This window comes from Leuresthes tenuis, unplaced genomic scaffold (genome assembly GCF_036924035.1).
Source record: "Leuresthes tenuis unplaced genomic scaffold, fLeuTen1.0.hap1 SCAF_20, whole genome shotgun sequence".
Lineage (NCBI taxonomy): Eukaryota > Metazoa > Chordata > Actinopteri > Atheriniformes > Atherinopsidae > Leuresthes > Leuresthes tenuis.
Window position 1 is genome coordinate 31,894,640 of NW_027325374.1, and position 23,052 is coordinate 31,917,691.

The following is a 23,052-nucleotide window of genomic DNA, read 5'->3' on the forward strand; positions in this document are numbered from 1 at the left end:
GAAAACCCACCAATACATCATATGCATTGTAGTCTAATTTCCAAAGACAGGGCTACACAAAGTCATCAGACATATCAATCACACAGAGACATATCACATAATTGCTGTGATGTGATAAACGTTAAACTTTCGAAGACACATGCCTTTGCTATAATTATGCCTATGTTTTTATCCCTTTTTACCGAGTCAAACTCAAAGTAATCTTGGTACTTCTTTCCTTGCATTAAATGCAGCATCTACACGCGCACTGACGTCGCTCCGCACATACATGATTGTCACAAACAAAATCACGGTGTAGTAACGCAGCCTGCTTGCGGGAAAGTAACAGTATTGTAATGACTGTTTTTGAAATTGTAATCCCTTACTTTACTTGTTTCTTGTAAAAAGTAATCGTATAACGCGTTACTGCCCATCACTAATGGCAGCTGCTTGTAATCCTGCCAAACAGAACCAAGCCTGCTTCAGAATCAAATATGGAACGAAGCATTGTGAGAATAAATGTATGCCTTTGAATTCTTGTATAAAAACTGTATGAAATTGCCCCAGGTGCAACGGACAGTTTTAGAGGATCAAATGGTTTAAATCACTTGTTTGTGATTTGAGATGGATTAAGGTTGTTTCCCATCCCACTCAAGCGTCTCCGGCTTATCCGTCTTAGTTTCGCCTGCTGTGAAATTGCCAGAAATATTGCGGAAATACAGTTTGCCATCATTTTAAATCTCTTGTGAAGGATTTTAGGAGTCTAATTTTAGTTGACACTTGTGACAGGTAGGCTGCTACAGACCTGTGCTAATAAGTTTGACTTTTTTACGTCATTTGACACAGTACCATAGTTTAAATTTGGTATGACTTGTTTACAGTGTTTGGGAATACATTGTTTGGCAAGATCTGAAAGTTTTAGGATTTAATACCAGAAAATAGGTGACGAAAAATGCTCCCATATTAGCTAAATGTTTTGTCAACAACAACAAAAATTAAAGGAGCTTTCGTTTTGATAGTGACCCACAATACAAAACTGAAAGATCAGGGGAAGCTTCCAACATAATAATAACCATAATAATATATTTCTTAAAATTATGTAAAAATAATGATCACAACATTTGGAAGAATTGTGTTCCACCACAGATTCTGTGAAATCTGAGCACTGTCACATTTTATAGAGCATGGCAGCACTGAAAACTGATACAGTTTCATTGGGCTATTTTAAAGTTTCATAAGTGAATTCATTTTATGAAATATATTTGTACAACATTTCAAATAATTGTCCAGAATGTTCCATAATTTCACTCCATATACTGAAATAAACATCTGTTAAAAAGTATCTGTTTCTCTTATCCTCATCATTAGCTCTTAATACAAAAGATGTAAAAATTTAAATGTACAAATCTTACAAAGAAAATCTTTAAAATAACTCAATCCTTTCATTTCAACACATGATTTAATTAATTAGTATGCTCTCTTGTATGCATTTTGTACATGTCCCGTTGCTCTTTTTTGTAATACATACAAAGCTTTTAATTATTTGGCATCTATGTGTTGTCCCCCACCTCTCAAGAACAAGTGAAATATGGAAGAATAAGTGAGCCATACAAAATCTGATGTGTTGAAACATCTCAAATATATTCCTAGCTTTCTTCAAAACTCCAATGCTTTTACACACGTTTCACTTAATATATTCTGAATGAGGTTTCAACACAAATTTATTTATTATGATGTGGAATAACACCTCCTAATTTATTCTGAAAAACAAAAGACGCTTTCTAAAACTACTGTACATATTACATATGCGTACATAATCATCCTTCTTCCGGTTACCAAAACAAACAAAAAAATCATTGTTTCATTTATTTTATTGAAATAAAGAAATCCATCTTTCTAGATGAAATCCGATTGACTGATATTTTGAAAGTCACCTAAGGAAGTGTCAGTCTGCAGTGACGTTGACTCTATCACGTCAGCCTTTCTAAATCCTATCTCCATGACATCAGCAGGGTGAAGGCTTGGCCGTGCTCCTGGATCCTCTTGCAGGATAAAAGCATGAGGAGCAGGCTGCGGACGCATTCACTGCCTCCTCCAGGCGGAGTTTATACCATCTGATCAGCTGAAGTTGCTTTCCAGCTCCGACCTCCTGCCGCAGACACAACAGGATACGGCCTCAGTGACGGCGAAGGAAGGAAGCCACTTTGCATCATGTTGGGCGCCAGGAAAAAAGCAATTTCACAGGGGAAGAATAGAGCCGGGACGTTTGAGTCTAAGGCCATCGATCCTCTGAGGAGTCTGGGTGAGTATTTGTATTCTAGCTCTTTCACTCTTAATGAATTCAACGATTCACATTCATCTGTTTGACAGAGTCCGAATGATACTGGACCATAACTGAGGAGCTACCGTATCTCCTCCTCCCCCTTTCACTGAGGGAATAGCCAAGTCGGTCATATTATGGTTGCAGTGTACTGTTATGTGGCCCTAGTATGTAACCGAGTACATTTATTCCGTTATTGAACACAAACGTCTCTTTATTTAATGAAATGCCAGACTCAGTTTAACGCACGGGGCATATACACAAAGGAAACAAACACATTGTTGAAGAAGCATTGATATTTCAAATGGGATATATTATATTATACAATATTTGAAAAGTAGGACGAAATTTATTGGACTACTGCGTGGAAAGTGTTTTAAAAAGTCATCCATTCGTTTAGTCATTTCAGGGTTCTAGCTCATCAGAAGTGTTTCTATTATTCTATTCTATTAGAGCATACTTTTTAATTACTTGGACAAAAATATGAGCTTTTTTATTTTCTTTCTTTTTTGTTTTTTTGTTTGGTTGCACTTAGGACAGTACTTTGCATCATTTCCGAGTGACTAGAGTAATTAACAGTCAATAGTCACCTGACTGATCAGTAAGAAATACAGTCATTACCTTACAGTCATTATACGCTGGTATAAAATAGGTCTCAGCTATAGTTGTTCTCAGCTACAACGGTAAGTGTTGGTAAAACATCAGTGCAATTCTGCAATAATTACTTCATGATTTAACAGTCACAATGGACAGTTTTGCACTAAGTACTACATTAATTGGATAGATATCATCTTTAATTTGAGAGTCCAGTCTCTCTGATATGATAATCATCATAAATTTGGTATTTATTTATGTATACTTCATGTATTTAGTCTTACATATTTATAGTTCTGGTTTGCCTGGGATTCCATCCTCTACCCTTCGCTGTTCCCCATTATAGTACAGACAACTCTAGATCAAATTTGGTTTCCATTTTGAATGCCTTACAGGTTAATATAATTCAGAACTATCCAAACGACTGATTTTTAGCAGAGTGAAGTTAAACATTGAGGGCAATTTGTTTCCTTAGCCCTGTTAGAATTGAACTATTTTATGAATACAATTATACTGAATTTGATCGAACTGGACTGAATTGAACTTGTGTACTTTTTATATAAAATGCCCTTGGATGACATTTGCAGTGAAATAGTGCTATTGAACAACTTGAACTGAATTAAAGTTAAGATTCCATGACAGTAAGCTTAACTTTTACAACCGGGTTTTGATTAATACTGAGTATCTCACCTATGAACTAGTATGTCCTACTTTCTATCAGCAAAAAACTTAAATGGTTGGCCCATCTTTCTATATTAAACTTCCAATAGCTTCTTATATTAGCCATTACATCGGAGACAAATTAAAACTAGTCCATAACCCTGTAGCAAATAAATATCTAACTGACTAAACCTGATAAGATAATCCACAAATGCTAATTTGCATTTGCAATGGCTACCTGAATGTTTTAGAACTGATTGTACTCATTAATTTTAGGGAATGCTTGGCCTCAGATATGTATAACATGCTAAGCTTTTATCAGCCTGAGTGCAGCCTGAGATCCTGCGACAGATGTCTGGTAGTATTTTCTGAAGAGCTCTTAAGTCAGAAATTCACAGCTTTGGAGCAACCTGAATTTTTAGCTATTTTGTTTGGTAAATGAAGTCTAAATTGAGAAGACTAGAGTTGGCATTGATATTTATTTTTTGAAGGTTATTGCTTGCTTGTGGTTAATTTCAGATGCTTGAGCACTATTTTTAGATATTTTTTCTTATAGCAGTTATCATCCTCAAACTAACAAAACTATCAGCAGCTTGAGAAGCATGCGGATGTCAGCTTCTATAACTTGAACAAATTATAATTTTATTGTTCTGCACATGTTCACATGGGCCCACCCATTTTAGGCCCGGGCCCACCCTCAGACATAGCATTAGTTTTCATTCTGGCTGTGCATTCAATAACCAACCTGAGGAAAGCTTTGAGTGAAAGCTTCTCAACCAATCAGCGGCTTCTACCCCACGTGTGGCGCCTGCCCACAGGCTGCATTGTCACCAGCAAGTGATCCAATTAAATGAATGACAATGGCACGCAAGCTTTTCAAGCAAGCAATGAATGAGACAGACACAGACGATAGCTAATATGAAACATAAACACGATAAAACAAATCACATTAGCTTGTTTTCATATGTCTTCACAAAGAAACACAAGGAAACTCTCGACATATTAAGTATGGTTACGAGTGACGATGCGTTACCATTACCATCCAGCTCGGCCGCCCTCTTCCCATCAAGTCCCCCCGTAGCCACCCCCTCACACCAGCAAGGCAAGTAACAGTTAACGTGAAGGTTAGTGTCTGGCTGTCTGTATGCACATTTTCTGGAGGGAAAAATAATATTGGCAGGAGGCAGAGGTATTATAAAGGGCATAAAACACATAAGGGCATAAAACTATAAAGTTTTATGTGTTATAGTTGCTGTCCTCAGTACCACAGATAAGCGCTGAAACGGAGATGAAGGGGAACTTTGGCTTATTTTAACTGGCCCATCCAGTTTTCTAGAGGCCCACCCACAATCAAATTCCTGGCGCTGCTAGTGCATCGTTTATCTTGTTTTCCCTGCAAACTTATGTCTTAATACTACCAGTGTGTTTTATAATCGTTGTTTAATAAAGGTAGACCAGGGGCCTCATGTACAAAGACTTGCGTGGATTTTCGACTGAAACATGGTGCACGCTCAAACCAAAATGCCCTCCAACGTACAAAAATATCCAGATGTATCAATGTGTGCGCACGCATGATTCAAGCACCTTTCGTTTGTACATCCCAATCAACGTGGAATTGAGCGCACATGTCGAAGTACCCGACTCCCCCCCGTCCACGCTCCTACTTAAATATGCAAATCATATTTAAATTAGCCCTCCACCTGCGATTCCTCTCTCTGCACGATCAGAAAATAAAGAAAACAGAATGAGTAAGACGGAAAAAGAATAACTTAACGGAAAGTAAGATGTACTTTCTGAAGTGGAGGCCCGCAAAAATGTGCTCTTTGGCACGCTGTCCTACAATATAAGCAGCAAAAATAAGAGGAGTGGGTGGGAGAGCGTGAGCGGAGCCTTTAATGCTGTGGAGTCTGAGAAGCGCACACAAGTAGAGGTGAAAAATAAGTGTTCCGATGTTAAGGTGGATATGAAGCGGAGACTGGCTTGAACAGAGAGTCAGCACAGCTATGGGTGACACTGATGGTGGGTGTGGGAGTGTGGGTGACTCTGATTACCCCCAAGGTAAATACCTATATTTGTGTAACTCACAAATGTGTTCATAAAGGAACCTATAGTGCAGAAGTGACAGAAAAGGTGAGGCTGATTCAGACATTTCACACTTTACGCACAGGGTTATTAACATTTGCACACACAATCAGACAATCAGGGGCTTGTTAGAAAGATCTTAAGCTGTTGTTTAACCAGCAAAAAACAGCAAGTTACTAACTTTAACCACCAACTATGATGCTGTGAAGACCGGATAGAAATTGGGGGCGCATATGCTCAATGCACGTCACAGGGAATAATATTAGGACAATTACATGAAAAAGTTACTCACCAAGAAGCCAGCCCTACCGCACAGTGCCAGCGTGTTGTCTGTTCTCAACAGTCTACCAAACTGGCTCATCCATGTCTTTTAGACCTTGCTTTGTGCACTGGTGGTGAACAGGAAGAGACCATCCCCAAACTGTTTCCATAAAGTCCAAATTCTATTGGTATGCTGAAGCATTCAGAGTTCCTTTCACTGGAACTAAGGGGCCAACCCCAGCTCCTGAAAAACAACCCCACACCATAATCCCCCCTCCACCATACTTTACACTTGGCACAATGCAGTCAGACAAGTACAGTTCCCCTGGCAACCGCCAAACCAGGACTCCTCCATCAGATTGCCAGATGCAGAAGCGTGATTCGTCACTCCAGAGAATGCATCTCCACTGCTCTAGAGTCCAGTGGAAGCATGCTTTACACCACTGCATCTTACGCTTTACATTGTACTTGTACTTGCAGTTTGGATGCCGCTGCTCGGCCATGCAAACCCATTCCATGAAGCTCTCTATGCACTGTTCTTGAGCTAATCTGAAGGTTAAATCTGAAGCTTGGAGGTCTGTAGCAATTGACTCTGCAGAAAGTTGGTGACCTCTGCTCACTGTGCGTCTCAGCATCTGCTGACCCCGCTCTGACATTTTACGTGACCTACCACTTTGTGACTGAGTTGCTGTCGTTCCCAATCGCTTCCACTTTGTTATAATACCACTAACAGTTGACAGTGGAATATTTAGTAGTGAGGAAATTTCTCGACTAGACTTGCACAGGTGGCATCCTATCATGGTACCACACTGGAATTCATCGAGCTCCTGAGAGCGACCCATTCTTTCACAAATGTTTGTAGAAGCAGTCTGCATGCCAAGGTGCTTGAATTCATACACCTGTGGTCATGGAAGAGACTGGAACACCTGGATTTAATTATTTGGATGGGTGAGTCAATACTTTTGACAATATAGTGTACCTAATCAAAGCCCAGAACTTAATCTAAAAATGTTTACATGACATAAAGATTGCCGTACACCAGCAGAACCCATTTATCTTGAAGGAGCTAGAGCAGTTTCACGTTGAAGAATGGCCAAAATTCCCAGCGGCCAGATGTGGCAAGCTCATAGATACATACCCTAAGATGCCAAAGGTGGTTAAAAAGTACTTTTTGGGTCAGCAGGTGAAGAGTTATGCATGTTGAGGTTTTCTGGGGTTTCTTTTGGTATTTTCACATTTATTCAAAATAAATATTTTGCATTTTGCCAAGGTTGTTGACATGTAAGTAGATCAAATTATGTTTCATGTGTTTTTATTCAAGTGTTTTTTGGAGTAAGTATACAGGGAATATTGTCCGATCAGCAGTGATCTTAAGGTCAAGACGGTCTATGTCACATGTTATTTTTCAACTATTCTGAGTTCCTTTCTGGAATCCTATTCCAAGACAGCCACTGTCCAGATAATCCCACCTGAAACTCATACACTTTCAGGAAGAACTAAATCTAAAGTCATTATCTGAAATGTTTTTAAAGATTTTGACCTGCCAGATAGATTTAACTGTAGCTGTACTCAACAAAATAATTTTTGTGCAGGGGAATATTATTATGACCTACCAATTTACCAAACAATATAATAACAAACAAAAAAGAATGTGATTTTTCATGTTCAACAGAATGTTTCCATTACTAAACACGAACCAATTAGAAAACAACAAAACGTCTTCATATTTTGCATCTTTTTTGTTTACTGTCACCTACTACCCCATGTTAATGTTTGTCACTGATTTCAACAACAAATCCCAGAGCCAATTGCTGAGTTTTCTTTGGAAATTAACATATTCTCCAGATGTTTCAGCAAATCTGGAAAACTTAGACAACTTTAGATTTAAATATTTTAATTTTAATTTTGAATTTGACAGTTTTGATTCCACAATACCCCATAATCAATTCTGTGACCTCATCAGACAAAAAGTGAACTCCTCTAAATATTAAGAAATTCCTGTAGATTCAATTAAATTAATTAGATTCTGTTTTAGTGATTGAGAACCAAATCACAGCAATGTCTTCTCAAAGCACTTCAAAGATACAGTCCAATTCAAGCCAATTAAGGAAACCAAGATATTGCATCAAAACTTTTCTTTAATCCAATGCCCCATGGATTGTGCACAAGTAGACGATGGAAAGAAAAAACTCCTGTTTAATAGGAAGAAACCTCTTGCAGAACCAGACTAAGGGATGGTGGTAATCTGCCTTGACAAGCTGGGGTTTGAGAGGACAAGAAAGAGGAAACAACAAGCTCCATAACACCAGAACAAGGATACCGGCTGAGAAAGAGAAACACAAGTTAATGACAAATAATACCAATAATATTATTGAAACATGGAAAGTAAAGAGAGCAGAGTGAGGAGAGGTGCATTGTGGGAGATCCACCAACCGTCTAGGCCTATAGCAGCATAACTATGGGGTGTTTCAGATTCACCTGAGCTACCCCTAACTATAAGCTTTATCAAAAAGGAAAGTTTTAAGCCTAGTCTTAAAGGTAGAGAGGGTGTCTGCTTCCGGAACTGTTATGGAAGTTTTCAATCGCTTCCTTCCTTTTTTTTTTTTTTTTTTTTTCCCCGCTTCCTTCCTAATACCTCTGATGAGCAATGAAATAGAGAAACTTACTTTTTCTGCCGGCCGGCTAAGTTTTTATTCTTCGTTGCAAGGAAAAAGATCAGTCCACACCATTCAGCGGCAATGGTATGAAAAGATCCAGACAAAAGAAATACAGAGCATTTATACCTGAGGAGGGGGGGGGGGGGGGGGGGGGCTTTGTTCTTTAGATGTGTAATCACATCTGCAGGGGGGGCAGGATGCAGTCTTGATGATAATTAAGAAACAGGAGGTTAAAACAATTATCTTGTCTGAGTGTTAATTAAGAGGTAAATAGTTTAAAACAATTAGCGTGTCTGGGTGATACAAATGGTTAATGTGGATAGGAGAGTCTGTCAGTCCTGAGACATAAATTTTACCATCACAGAACGTATACTGGCAGCTTGTTCCACATGAGAAGGGCTTAATAACTGACGTCTCTGCCTCACGTTCTATTTTTAGAAACTCTGGGAACCACAAATAGACCTGCAGTCTGAGAGTGAAGTGCTCTGTTGGGAAAATATCTATAACAATGAGAGCTTTAAGATATGATGGACCTTTGTCGTTAAGAGCTTTAAATATGAGAAGAAGAATTTGAAATTCTATTTTTTTTAATTTAGCAGGGAGCCAATGAAGAGAAACTAAAACTGGAGAAATATGATCTCTCATGATCTCATCAGAACTCTGGCTGCAGCATTTTGGATCAGCTGGAGGCTTTTGAGAGAATTTGTGGGACAGCCCAATAATAAAGAATTACAGTAGTCCAATCTTGAAGTAACAAATGCAGTATTAGTTTTAGTACTAGTTTTTCTTCTTCATTCTGAGATGGGTTATTCCTAATTTTGGCAATATTACGAAGGTGAAAGAAGGCATCTGAACATTCAGAGTCATCCAGGTCTTTATGTCTTTAAGACATAATTGTAGTTTAACCAACTGATTGGTTACACCTGGTTTCATAGATATGTACAGCTGAGTATCATCAGCATAGCAATGGAAATGTATGCCATGCTGTCTAATAATGTTACCTAATTGAAGCATGTATAAAGTAAAAAGAATTGGTCCAAGCACAGAACCATGAGGAACTCCACGACTTACTCTGGTATTTGAGGAAGATTCTTCATACATTAGCAAACATTAATCAAGTGGATAAATATTACTTAAGCCAAGTTGATGCAGTTCCTTTAATCCATGTTCAAGTCTCTGTAACAGAATGCTGTAATCGACTGTATCAAATGCAGCACTAAGATCCAACAGGACAAGCACAGACACAAGTCAGCTATCAGAGGCTAAAAGGAGATCATTGGTAACTTTCACCAGTGCTGTTTCTGTGCTATGATGCACTCTGAATCCTGACTGAAACTCTTCAAACTGATTAATTCTGTGTAAATGATCACAATGTTGAGCTGCAACTATTTTTTCAAGAACTTTAGACAAAAAAGGGAGATTGGATATAGGTTGATAATTAGCCAGCACTTCTGAATCAAGAGTAGATTTTTAAGTAAAGGTTTAATTACAGCAACCATAAAAGTCTGAGGTACATATCCTGTCAACAAAGACCGATTGATCAAATCCAATATAAAAGTGTCATTTAAGGGGAAAACCTGGTTTGGGTTGGCCTGGTTGGGATTGGGTCTAATATACAAGTTGATGGTTTAGAAGAGACTATTGCTGTTGTTAGCTCAGAGAGATCAACTGGACAGAAGCCGTCTAAATACAAATCAGGTTCTAAAGATACTTCTGAAGCTGCTCTACTTGATGATGCATCAGTGATAATAGTGGGAATCGTCTCTCTGATAGAAACAATTTTACTGATAAAGAATCTCATGAAATCATCACTGCTGAGAGTTAAAGGAATACATGGCTCAACAGAGCTCGGACTCTTTTTCAGTCTGGCTACAGTGCTGAAAAGAAACCTGGGATTGTTCTTATTTTCTTCTATCAATGATGAATAATAAGCAGTTATAGCTTTACGAAGGGCTTTCTTATAAGTTATTGAACTTATCTTTCCAGACTAACTTTTCTGCCTCAATGTCACATTTGCAAAGCTCCCATTTCTTCTGTTGTGGTCCATTAGATGTATGTAAACCACCCTCTAATTCTGACCATACTCCACCAAATTATTTGATGCTGTATATACAGGGGTTGGACAATGAAACTGAACCACCTGGTTTTAGACCACAATCATTTATTAGTATGGTGTAGGGGCTCCTTTTGCGGCCAATACAGTGTCAATTCGTCTTAGGAATGACATATACAAGTCCTGCACAACTGTCAGAGGGATTTTAAGCCATTCCTCTTGCAGGATAGTGGCCGTTATGCTGGTGGAGGAAAATGTTTCCTGACTAGCTCCTCCAAATCACCCCAAAGTGGCTCAATAATATTTAGATCTGGTGACTGTGCAGGCCAAGGGAGATGTTCAACTTCACTTTCATGTTCATCAAACCAATCTTTCACCAGTCTTGCTGTGTGTATTGGTGCATTGTCATCCTGATACTTGGCACCGCCTTCAGGATACAATGTTTGAACCACTTGATGCACATGGTCCTGCAGAATGGTTCGGTAGTCCTTGGCAGCCCATCTTGCACAAGTATTGTTCCAAGGGAATGCCAATATATGGCAGCCCAAACCATCACTGATCCACTCCCATGCTTCACTCTGGGCATGCAGAAGTCTGGGTGGTACGCTTCTTTGGGGCTTCTCCACACCGAAACTCTACCAGATGTGGGGAAAACGGTAAAGGTGGACTGATCAGAGAACAATACATGTTTCACATAGTCCACAGCCCAAGATTTGCGCTCCTGGCACCGTTGAAACCGACGTTTGACATTGGCACAAGTGATCAAAGGTTTGGCTATAGCAGCCTGGCTGTGTATATTGTGTATATAACTTCCCACACTAAAATTACAGGTGTTTCAGTTTCAATGTCCAAGCCCTGTACTTCCTGCCATCATGTTCACATATTCAGTTTTCAGACATCATATGAGTCTTTCTTTAACCAATGTTTGTTCTATTGGCTTTCTAGGAGTTCATGATAATGAAGATGTGAAGCAGATGTTGCAGGGCTCCAGTATGGTAAAGGTAATACAAATGTGAAACTTTTAGTATCTGCTTAATGCAGTGATAAAATAATCAAATTTAACAGATTTCACCTGTCATGTGTGAAGGTCCGCTCACCTCGCTGGCAGAAGCAGCGAACTCTGAAGCTGTTGGAGGATGGTGTCACTGTCTGGTGTCAGTCACACAAAACATCAAACTGGGCTAAGGAGCAACAGTCCTGTGAGTTTGTTTGTGCGTTTATATGCATCAGAATCAAGGTAGGAGGCAAAGGGATTTTATATGACATCATTGTAGAAACATGCAACAGCCAACTGAGAGGACACGACAGGGTACAAGCTGAAGCCAGTTCAAATAAAGAAATTCATATGTTTAAAAAAATTAATAACTTTGAATAGTCTTATTAATTTGGTTTCATGGGCAACTTTAATATGAAAAGCAGAAGTCTTTCCATGTCAACATGTTGCATCCTGGCATGGAACCTCCATCTTATCTCCTGGAAATTGATTATATAAAGTCTAATCTAATTGTGAGAATGCTGGAAAACATTCAGCCCTTTCATCAAATCTTCTGTTATTCCATTAGGTTTAAATCATTCCACTGTTGTTATTTCAACTTCAGATTCCTTCAACCAAGACTTCAGCAACTGTTTTTCCAGCAATTGAAAGATTTTCCAATTTTTTAGCATTGTCAGCTATCCACATTCAACTGCATCAGCATTCTTACTGCTGTTTCGCAGGAACAGCTTTTTCTAGTTTTTTTACTTAATCATTCATCAACACAGTTAACTTTATTAACTGCAATTGCACCCCCAAAACTCACCAATTTTCCAATGCGTGTCAGATCTGGTGGCCTCTACGTTTTAGTGGAATTGCTTCAAAAGGACTCTGTAGTGCCCCCTAGAAATTTACTAAAAGCCCCTGCCATTGGGGTTAGTTTTGTGTAGGCGGACGAAATTTGGTACATGCCTTCGTCATGCCCAGCCGCACATAAAAGCCTGGGACATCATGGTGCCAGGTTCACAGGAAGTCGGCCATTTTCAGTGCAAGATGCAAATTGGTGCCGTTTTGCCTGTTTCCATACCTTGCATATGATCGAACTTATCCTACACATTTAATGGTAACGCCTTCAAAATTGGTGTGGTTACTCTTCAGCCATAGGAGATTAAAAGTTGTGATCATCTTTTCCAAAGTCTTAAGGGTGTGGTCGTGACATACCCTAAAACTTTGAGGAATCGCTGCTGCTCGTCACAGAACACAACGTCACTTGTGCATACATTGTCCGATCTTCACCAAACTTCATAGGCTTGCCTGGGACTCTGCCCTGACTGCGTACAAATGTGCATACTGACACTCTCCTATAGTGCCACCTCCTGGTGGTTGGAAACCTCACTTTGTTTCCACACCTTGCATACGATCGAACTCCTCCTGCAGATGTAATGGTAATGCCTTCAAACTTGACCAGGACGTGCACACGTGCTCGGGTCCGATCATTGCTGCTTGCAGCTTTAATTTTTCTTGTATTTTGCGCATTTTTCGGTGCTTTCCCATGCGCCAAAACTCACCAATTTTGCCATGCGCGTCAGACCTGGTGTGCCAATACGTTTTAGTGTAGTTGCGTCAAAATGGCTCTATAGCGCCCATTACAAATTTACTAAATACCCATGCCGTTGGGGTCAGTTTTGCGAAGACAGATGAAATTCAGTACACACCTTTATCATGCCCAGGCACACAAAAAAGCCTGGGACATCATGGTTCCAGGTTCACAGGAAGTTGGCCATTTTGAGTGGAAGATGCAAATTGGTGCCGTTTTGCCTGTTTCCATACCTTGCATATGATCGAACTTCTCCTACACATTTAATGGTAACACCTTCAAAATTGGTCTGGTTACTCTTCAGCCAAGGGGGATTAAAAGTTTTTCCAAAGTCTGAAAGGTGTGTCCGTGGCAGACCCTCAAACTTTGACAATTGGCTAGTGCTCGCTACAAAACACAAAGTCACTTATAAGTTCTGCATACATTGTCTGATCTTCACCAAACTTAATATATTTGCCCATGACTCTGCCCTGACTGCGTACATATGCCCATATTGACAATCACCTATAGCACCACCTCCTGGTGGTTGGAAACGTCACTTTGTTTCCACACCTCGCACATGATTGAACTCCTCCTACAGATGTAATGGTTACGGCTTCAAACTTGACCAGAACATGCACACGTGCTCAGGCTCAATCATCGCTGCTTGCAACTTTAATTTTTTTTAATTCTTCATTGTGAAATGGAAGTTGAGGCTCATGATAATTGTTCAGTGGAGAACTGATCCATTTGTTGATATCTTGCAGATCACTGTTTGAGGCTTCTGTTTACGTTCCGTCCATCCATTTTCTATACCTGCTTAATCCACCTCAGTGTCACGTGGGGGCTAGAGCCTATCCCAGTTGTCATTGTGCAAGAAACAGGGTACACCCCGGACATGTTGTCAGTCCATCACAGGGCCCTGTCGAGTTTTCCTCCAATGATGAATGTTGCCCACACTTGCATTATTTTCATCTCAACTGATTTCCTTCTTTTCATTTCTTGACAAAGTTTCAAGTGCATTCCTTGATTATCCCTAGAAGAATTAGATTATACCTAAGAGATTGTACCTATATAGACAGTTTTTTCTCTTAGTTAGTTTCGGCCATTGTATTTTTTAGGTATAAGGTTGAGGAAACTGGCACACTGGCAATCACAAAATGAATTAGTTTTTCCCCCAAATAGGTTCCCTCTGCAATCTAAGACCTCTATGATAATAAATAACTCCTTGTCTGATATATTCAGTGAAAGTTACTGCATATAAATAGGTTTCATTGTGAAGTCTTGAAAAGTTTAATTGTTGATCCGTGGACTAACTCTAACTGATTGAAGATTCACTGTTGATGATCCCTTCTTTTTGATGCTGGCTTCATTTTCATTTTCTTTGACTTGTCTGGTTATTGCCCGACTGTTCTATTGAGGGTCTATTTGACAGCTTTCCTATGGGTGCAGCATATGGCAAAGATATGTCATATTATTGCTGGAAACAGATAAAACAAACAAAATAAGTGTTGCATACTCAGGCTTCATATGCATTCAACTTCACTGGTCAATGTTTCTGGAATCTTTGTGAAATATATTTCTTCAATTTTTTAAAGATTTATTAAAGGCTCTTTGATTGTTTCTTTAATCCTAGGTAGAATGTGATTCCCTAATCACTATCCCATACGTGACAAGGGTGTAGCCTATCGGAACCTTTGTTTTATGAGCACTGATCTTTGAGAGCTTATAAATTAAAACCTGGCTAATAACAAAATCCAGCCATCTTTTACAACAGTGTCACGGCCATTCAAAATGATTTTGTGCACTCATTTCAAACATGTTTACCATGCTCTGTAGATTTAGTAATTTATGGATTTAATGATACACTAACTTGAAGCAAGAGACCTAACTAAAACAATTAGGGGGAATAAAATTTGAACAAACTATAACTCACACTTTTAAGTTTGTTTTGTAAACTCACTAAAATAGTCCTTCAAAGTGACTACGCCCAGATGTTCAGAGCTATGTCTGTATGATAACTGGTAACAAGCACCCTTTCCTTTTCAATATCTTTAATAGCTCTGGTTGGGTGTGTAAGATGGAACATGAATATAGTTTCTATTTTTGGGGAATTTAAATGCTAGTTACTGCTCTGCAGTAAAACTCTCTCTCATTTCCACTATCTAGCAGTCACACAAAGTGTCCTGATTATAGAGCACATCTATTTTCAGATCAAGGTGGCCTCTCATCCTGCTGTAATTCAAACAGTCAGATTATAGGACATTATATGAAACTGGGAGTCGGCTGTAGTTCAGCGGTTTGGTGCTGTATAGTTACCATACGACTCAACCACTGATTTAACATCCAAAGGGAAGAACACAGCCTTGCCACAGAATAGGATTTGCCTGTGATGTGGTTCTGTGCTTATATTTGTAAGTTTGTGCATGTGTGTGTTTCACAGGACCTGCCCTCTGACCACCAGTGAGTTTGTGTCTTGCATCTTCTCCCTTTATGACACCTTAAATCCTTGCAGCTATTTACCCCCTCCTGATTAATAAACATGCTTCTTCTCTTCCAAACACACTTAAAGATAAAATTCAATTCTTAATCACTTCTCTGATCCAGACCAATTTCTGAAAACTTTTCATCATATAGGTGTAACTGAACTTCATGTGGATACAAGACAGTGGGAGCTTGTCATATACACCCAGTTATTTATCCCACTTGTTTTAGATTAAATGAGTTTGCTGTAACATGACTGGGTGGTCTACCACAGCACAGTAGTTCCAAACTTTAAATTAAAGAGTGTGGGATTTCATCAGCAGCAGGTTATAGCCTCAGTCAAAACATGACTTGAGAAAACTTCAAAAGTTACTTATTTTTGTCTAGTAAAGTAAATCCAGCATTTCTGAAGAAAAATAATAGATGTACAGGGAAAATCTTATGCTCTCTATAATCTCATGACTTCTCTGACTGGTACCAGTCCAGACCTTTAGAACAACTGGTCTTTTTTTGAAGATCATAGCTTGGATCCAGAGCTGGTGTGTATGTACTTTTATACCGTATTTAATGTACAGTGTACGGAACACTAGGTTTTAGCTCTAAAATGAAAATGAAGGTTCTTCCAAAAATAATTATTATATTATAATTGTTTATTACTTATAGTTAACATGCAAAGCGCATGCTTTCTCCGTGCTTTTTAAAAGAGCTCCATTTCTCCACGTATTCTCTGATGATGTATTGTACATACAAAAATTTATGAGAGTGACCATTTTACTGCAGAATAGTTTAAAGGCAATTAGCTGATAAGACTAGTGCACTTTCACTTAAGTGGGAGCAGGGATGCACAAAAAGCGTTCGACAGGATTGAATATAATTACCTGTTCATCGCGCTGGAGAGGTTTGGCTTTGGTCCTACTTTCTGTGCATGGATTAAAATTCTTTATAGGGCACCTCAAGCCTCAGTAAGAACAAACAAGATAATATCGGACTATTTCCCTCTTTCCCGGGGGTCTCCCTTGAGCCTCCAGATATTTGATATTGCCATTGAGCCTTTGGCAGTAATGCTAAGGACGACCACTAATCTGGTAGGAGTGCAAAGGGCTGGACATACACATAAAGTATCACTTTATGCAGACAACCTTATTCTTTTTCTCTCAGACCCATGTACTACTATATCAATTACTCTTGAGCTCATTACCAAGTTCGGGCAGATTTCATGATACAAGTTAAACTTAACTAAAAGCGTTTTATTCCCCATAAATGACAAAGCATGCCAGATGTTATTCCAGGACTTTCCTTTCTCTGTTAATAAGGATAGCTTTACTTACTTGGGTGTTTGTGTTACTTACAAATATAGGGATCTTTTTGACAGCAATTTAAAAAAGAACAGAACATGGAGAGATGGTCAACCCTTCCACATTTTTATTTCATTTTTATTTCTGTTCCAGGCAATACCAGTCTTTATCCCTAAATCCTTTATAAAGGACTTAAATAAGTGCATATCTACTTTTATTTGGAATAGAAAAGTACCTCTAATATGGAAGGAATATTTGGAAAGACAAAATCCAGATGGTGGGCTGTCTTCTCCTAATTTTTTGTATTATTATTGGGCGGCTAATATCCACAAACTGATGTTCTGGGTCTCTGATGTATCAGATGATGACTTTCCAGTTTGGTGCCGAATGGAACATTATTCGAGTACTCTTGTTTTGCTTTGCTCTTTAATTTGTTCTTCACTACCCCTAAGTAAACGCTGTTGGACGAACAACCCAAGAATTTCAGGCTGCCTGAAGATATGGTCGCAGTTTCGGATTCACTTTAAGTATAAGCAAGCGCTTGCCACTGCCCCTATTTGAGCAAACATCAATTTTGCTCCATCTGTCACAGACCCATCTTTTCAATTGTGGCATAGGAGAGGGATTAAATGTGTGATGGACCTTTTTAAGGGAGGGCACTTCATTTCCTTTGAACAGCTAAAGAAAGACTTCAGTATCCCACAGTCACATTTCTTTAGATACTTACAGGTGCAGAGTTATGTCAAAAGACACTTCTCTTTAACGACCCCCCAGAGTACATGGATAGATGAATGTTTGAACATGGACCCAGTTGACAGAGGCCTGGTGTTTATATTAAATGATAAGATCCAAAGGGTTGCCACCACATCTCTTAAACGTTTAGCAAGGCTGTGGGAGGAAGAATTAAGAACCACCATTTCAGATGTAAACTGGCAGAAAGCAATTACATTGGTACACTCTTCGTCAATATGTATTCGCCATGGGTTGCTGCAATTTAAGGTTCTGTACAGGTTACATTTATCTGCAGGTAAGCTAGCCAAACTCTACCCTGGTTTAGACCCGACTTGCATTAGATGCAGCCAGGACCCAGCTAGCCTCAGTCACATGTTTTGGCTCTGCCTGAAACTGGCTCTATTTTGGACATGTATATTTGATACATTTTCATATATGTGTAATAAAGTTGTCAGTCCCAACCCATTGACTGCATTATTTGGTGTCGTCCCTCGGGAGACACCAATAACTGGGCACCAGGCTGAGGCCATAGCATTCTCCACTCTATTGGCTCGATGTCTGATACTCCTTAGTTGGAAGAAGGCTACCCCCCCTCTCACAGGAGTTGGGTGGAGGAGGTGAGGTCTCATCTCGAACTTGAACAACTTAAGTGTACTGCATGGAGCACTACCCATAGATATTATAAAGTTAGGCAACCATTTCTATCGTATTTTTGAAGATGAACTTCCTTCCCTCAACATAGTGTAGCCTGAGTCATCACCCGCCACTTCCTTTTAGTGTTCATGTAACTCTGTATATGCAGTTATATGTGCATATACTGTATGTATGTATAGCTACTATACTGAGCAATTTCTCTGTTTGATCCTCTTAATTTTTTGTTTATTTAGTTTGTATTACAATTATTTTCTTTTCCCCTTGTCTGGGGTATTGAGTACTAGTGTGCACGTTTAATGTTTAGTGCTTGTAATGGAATATTCTCTACATTGTGTTAAATTCTGATCTAAGTACCTTTCCACTGTTTGGCATGTTCTTATTGTCATATTTATAAAAATAACTTTGCTTGTTAAATGAGGAAGAGCATTTAAATCTTAGGTAGAGCTCTTGACACTATTGTACTGTAAACACTGTTCGTTTCTGACCACGGAGGACACCTCAACCCAAGCTTGTCAAGAGCGTAGTGTGAAGGGAGGACCCAGATGCAGAACTCTCAAGAAAAACAAGATTTATTTACAAAAAGCAAGGCAAGAACAAAAAGCGCGGCTGAGCCGGGAATAAAAAATCTTAACTGTGGAAATAAAACAAAACACGACTAGACTATGGTTAACTCAGTGTTTCTCTGTTCCGGTCCTCATGACCCACTGCCCTGCACGTTTTCGATGTTTCCCTCCTCCACCACACCTGATTCAAATGAAATGGCTCCTTATCAGGCCACTGCAGAGCTTGATGATGAGCTGATCATGACCAGCAGTTGTGTTGGTCAGAATAACCATTTAGAAGGAACTAGGATTAGCAGTCCAACACTGTTGTTGTTTATTGCCAAGCCGTTTTTTGCTTCACCTGAACACATATTCATTACTGTGCACAATTATAGTAACAGCTGATTTTTCAGTTTAGAAGGTTACCAAGCATGTCTTTAAGCCTGTTCTTGACTTTGGCAGGGACACATTTCCTGTAAACCTGTTAAAACACAGCACTAAGAATTGTACGGATACTGAACAAAATCCAAGTTGAAATCCAATTTTAACATAAAAATTGTATACTGTAGTACTGTATTAAGTGGGTGTTTTGCATATATTTGCTATATTGAAAACAAGAAATGCTGGAAAGCCACAGGTACTACAGGACACATATACACTGCTCAAAAAAATAAAGGGAACACCTAAACAACACAGTGTAGCTCCAAGTCAATCACACTTCTGTGAAATCAACCTGTCCAGTTAGGCAGCAACAATCCAGACCACATGTGACGTGGAAGCAGCTATCCATGCCTTTATTATCTCAAGGTTAGATTACTGCAATACACTGTACATTGGACTTAGCCAAACATCTCTCCACCGCCAACAACTGGTACAAAATGCTGCTGCCAGGCTCCTAACTAACACCCGTAAACATGACCACATCACACCTGTACATTACTCCCTCCACTGGCTACCTGTAAAATTTAGGATCCAGTTTAAAACTTTTTTATTTGTTTTCAACGCAGTTAATGGCCTTGCACCCCCCTGCATAAGTGAAACCGTGAGGCTTCACCAATCTGGCAGAGCTCTCCGCTCTGCTGGTCAACATCTACTGGAGGTTCCCCGGTCCAGGTGTAAACAGTGGAGTGACCGATCTTTCGCAGTGGCAGGTCCGAAATTTTGGAATACACTGCCCTCCGATTTATTTACCACCACTGACCTACCTCAGTTCAAAGCCAAATTAAAAACATACTTATTTAAACTGACTCCACTGAAGCTGTGACTCACCTTGTTGTTGTCTTGTGTTGTATGTAATCTATTTTAAATCTATTTCTGGAATTGTGAAGCACTTTGGCCAATCCCTAGCTGTTGTAAGGTGCTATATAAATGAACCTTAATTGATTGACTGAACACTGATTGTAAATCAGTTTCACCTGATGTTGTGCAAATTGAACAGACAACAGGTGGAAATGAGAGACAACAAGCAAGACAACCCCTATAAAGGAGTGGTTCTGCAGGTGGTGACCACAGACCATTTCTCTGTTCTCATCCTTTCTGGCTGTTGTTTTGGTCACTTTTGCATTTTGTCAGTGCTCTCACCCCTAGAGGTAGCATGAGGCGGTGTCTACAACCCACAGAAGTTTCTCAGGTAGTGCGGCTTGTTCAGGATGGCACATCAGTGTGAGCGGTGGCAAGAAGATTTGCTGTGTCTCTCAGCACAGTGTCCAGAGCATGGAGGAGATAACAGGAGACAGGCCAGTACACCAGGAGACGTGGAGGGGGCCGTAGGAGGGCAACAACCCAGCAGCAGGACCACTACCTTCTCCTTGTGCAAGGAGGAACGGGAGGAGCACTGCCAGAGCTAGCGCTGTGCAATATGGACAAAATGTTATATTCAGATATAGGTCATTTTATATCACGATGACGATATATATCCCAATATAGTATTTTTTTCTTAAAATCATATATGTATCTATGAAATAAATGGCAAATTTCTTTTTATTTATAAAACAATAATTCCACATGTTGAAGTTCCTCTTTCACCTTCGCATGGCATCCTTCATACCTGCGGGGCAGCTGAACATAACTGAAGTGTTTTCGATCAGGCATGTTGTATCTGGGGTCAAGAGTTTTGACCAGTGCCATGAAGCCCTTCTTTACGACAGTATATACCGGGGCCATGTCTTGACATATGAATTTAGAGATGGCATCTGTGATTTTGCGGTGTCTGCGGGACTGCTTGTCATAGGGGATGCCTTTGGTAACCGATTTGTTCAAGCTCATTTGGTGTTTTTTTTCTTCGTTTGTGGTTTTGAGGTACTTTGTCGCATCTTCATGCCGTCTCTGTACTGGATAGAACAGATTAGACATGTTGGAGTCGCTACTAACGACTTGTTGGCGGCATGTTTTGCAAATTACCATTGTCTGGTCGGTGTCTGACTTTTTAAATCCAAACCAATTCCACACTATGGAATTCCGGTTCCCTCTTTTGGGCACTAATTCCTCTCTGGGTTCTGTTTCCTCTGTGTTTCCAATCGTACTCTCTGCCAAACTCCCCGCCAAGCTCTCCACCTCTACCATGTTGTTGTTTGTATCCATGCATGCTCCCCTTACACTGCCGTAAATGAGTCTTTGCGGGTGACGTAAAAATGCTACCGCAAAGTAGTAGCGTTGCTGCAATTACATGTAGCATTCATTCATTCTTCATGCAACGTGTAATTTTAATTTAAAAAAAAAACAATGTCAACAATAGAGGGCTATATCGTACGGTAGACATTTTTATATCGCCCCACGACATATATTGTAATATTGCACAGCACTAAACCAGAGCCCTGCAAAATGACCTCCAGCAGGCCACGAATGTTTCTGCTCAAACTGTCAGAAACAGACTCCATAAGGGTGGTATGAGGGCCCGACGTCCACAAGTGGGGCTTGTGCTTACAGCCCAACACCATGCAAGGCGATTGGCATTTGTCAGAGAACACCAAGATTGGCAGATTCGCCACTGGTGCCCTGTGCTCTTCACGGATGAGAGCAGGTTCACACTGAGCACTTGACAGACGTGACAGAGTGGAGACGCCATGGAGAACGTTCTGCTGCCTGCAACATCCTCCAGCATGACCGGTTTGGCGGTGGGTGTGGGGAGGCATTTCTTTGGAGGGCCGCACAGCCCTCCATGTGCTAGCCAGAGGTACCCTGACTGCCATTAGGTACCGGGATGAGATCCTCACACCCATTGTGAGACCATATGCTCGTGCAGTGGGCCCTGGGTTCCTTCTGATGCATGACAATACTGGGCCTCATGAGGCTGAGTGTGTCAGCAGTTTCTGCATGACAAAGGCGTTGATGCTATGGACTGACCTCCCTGTTCATTATGTCTCGTTCCATCCACTGACACCAGATTGCACCACAGACTGTTCAGGAGTTGACTGATGCTTTAATCCAGGTCTGGAAGGAGATCCCTCAGGAGAACATCCGCCTCCTCATCCGGAGCATGTCCAGGCGTTGTAGGGAGGTCATACAAGGGACATGGAGGCCACACACACTACTGAGCCTCATTTTGACTTATCTTGAGGAATTTCCACTGAAGTTGGATCAGCTTGTAATGTGATTTTACACTTTTATTTTGAGTATGATTCCAAATCCAGACCTCTATGGGATAATAATTTTGATTTACATTGATCGTTTTTATGTTATTTTGTTCTCAACGCATTCCACTATGTAATGAATATCGATTTTCAACTGGAATATTTCATTCATTGAGATCAAGGAAGTGTTATTTTAGTGTCCCCTTTATTTTTTTGAGCAGTTTATATTTACACCAAACCAGAAAATAATATGAAAGAGAAATGTGTTGTGAACTTCTAGATTCTTGACTATATAGACATTTATAGCAAAGGAAACTTACAAATGTTGATAACGTGATCATAATGTTTTTGTCATGCTGAACTGTACAACCAATTAGGTATAACACAGAGTGACAATGGGACAATAAGAACAAAAAAAAGAATATGGTCTGGTCTGATCATGTTAGGGTTTGGGAATTTCCTTTCCTTTTCTCTCTTGTTTTGTGTTCTTAGTGTTTTTGAGTTATTGGTTTATATTAAGTATTCTGTCCTGGCCAGCAGATAGTGAACAAAATGAGAGACCCAGTAGATTTGACTGAAGTTGCTTATTTGAATCAGTTATATTTTGTAAAACTGCAACAC

At 39.8% G+C, this 23,052-nt stretch overlaps 1 protein-coding gene across 1 annotated transcript in view; it reads left to right on the plus strand.

The window, feature by feature from the left end:
* The first annotated feature begins 2,003 nt into the window (after positions 1-2,003).
* The window catches only part of LOC140278518 (1-phosphatidylinositol 4,5-bisphosphate phosphodiesterase delta-3-A-like), a 36,109-nt gene continuing 15,060 nt past the window's right edge, over positions 2,004-23,052 (plus strand). The window contains exons 1-3 of the mRNA XM_072373551.1: positions 2,004-2,281; positions 11,552-11,607; positions 11,694-11,805. Coding sequence (XP_072229652.1) covers positions 2,191-2,281; positions 11,552-11,607; positions 11,694-11,805 — 259 coding nt within the window. The 5' untranslated portion in view covers positions 2,004-2,190. The remainder of the gene's footprint in view (positions 2,282-11,551; positions 11,608-11,693; positions 11,806-23,052) is intronic.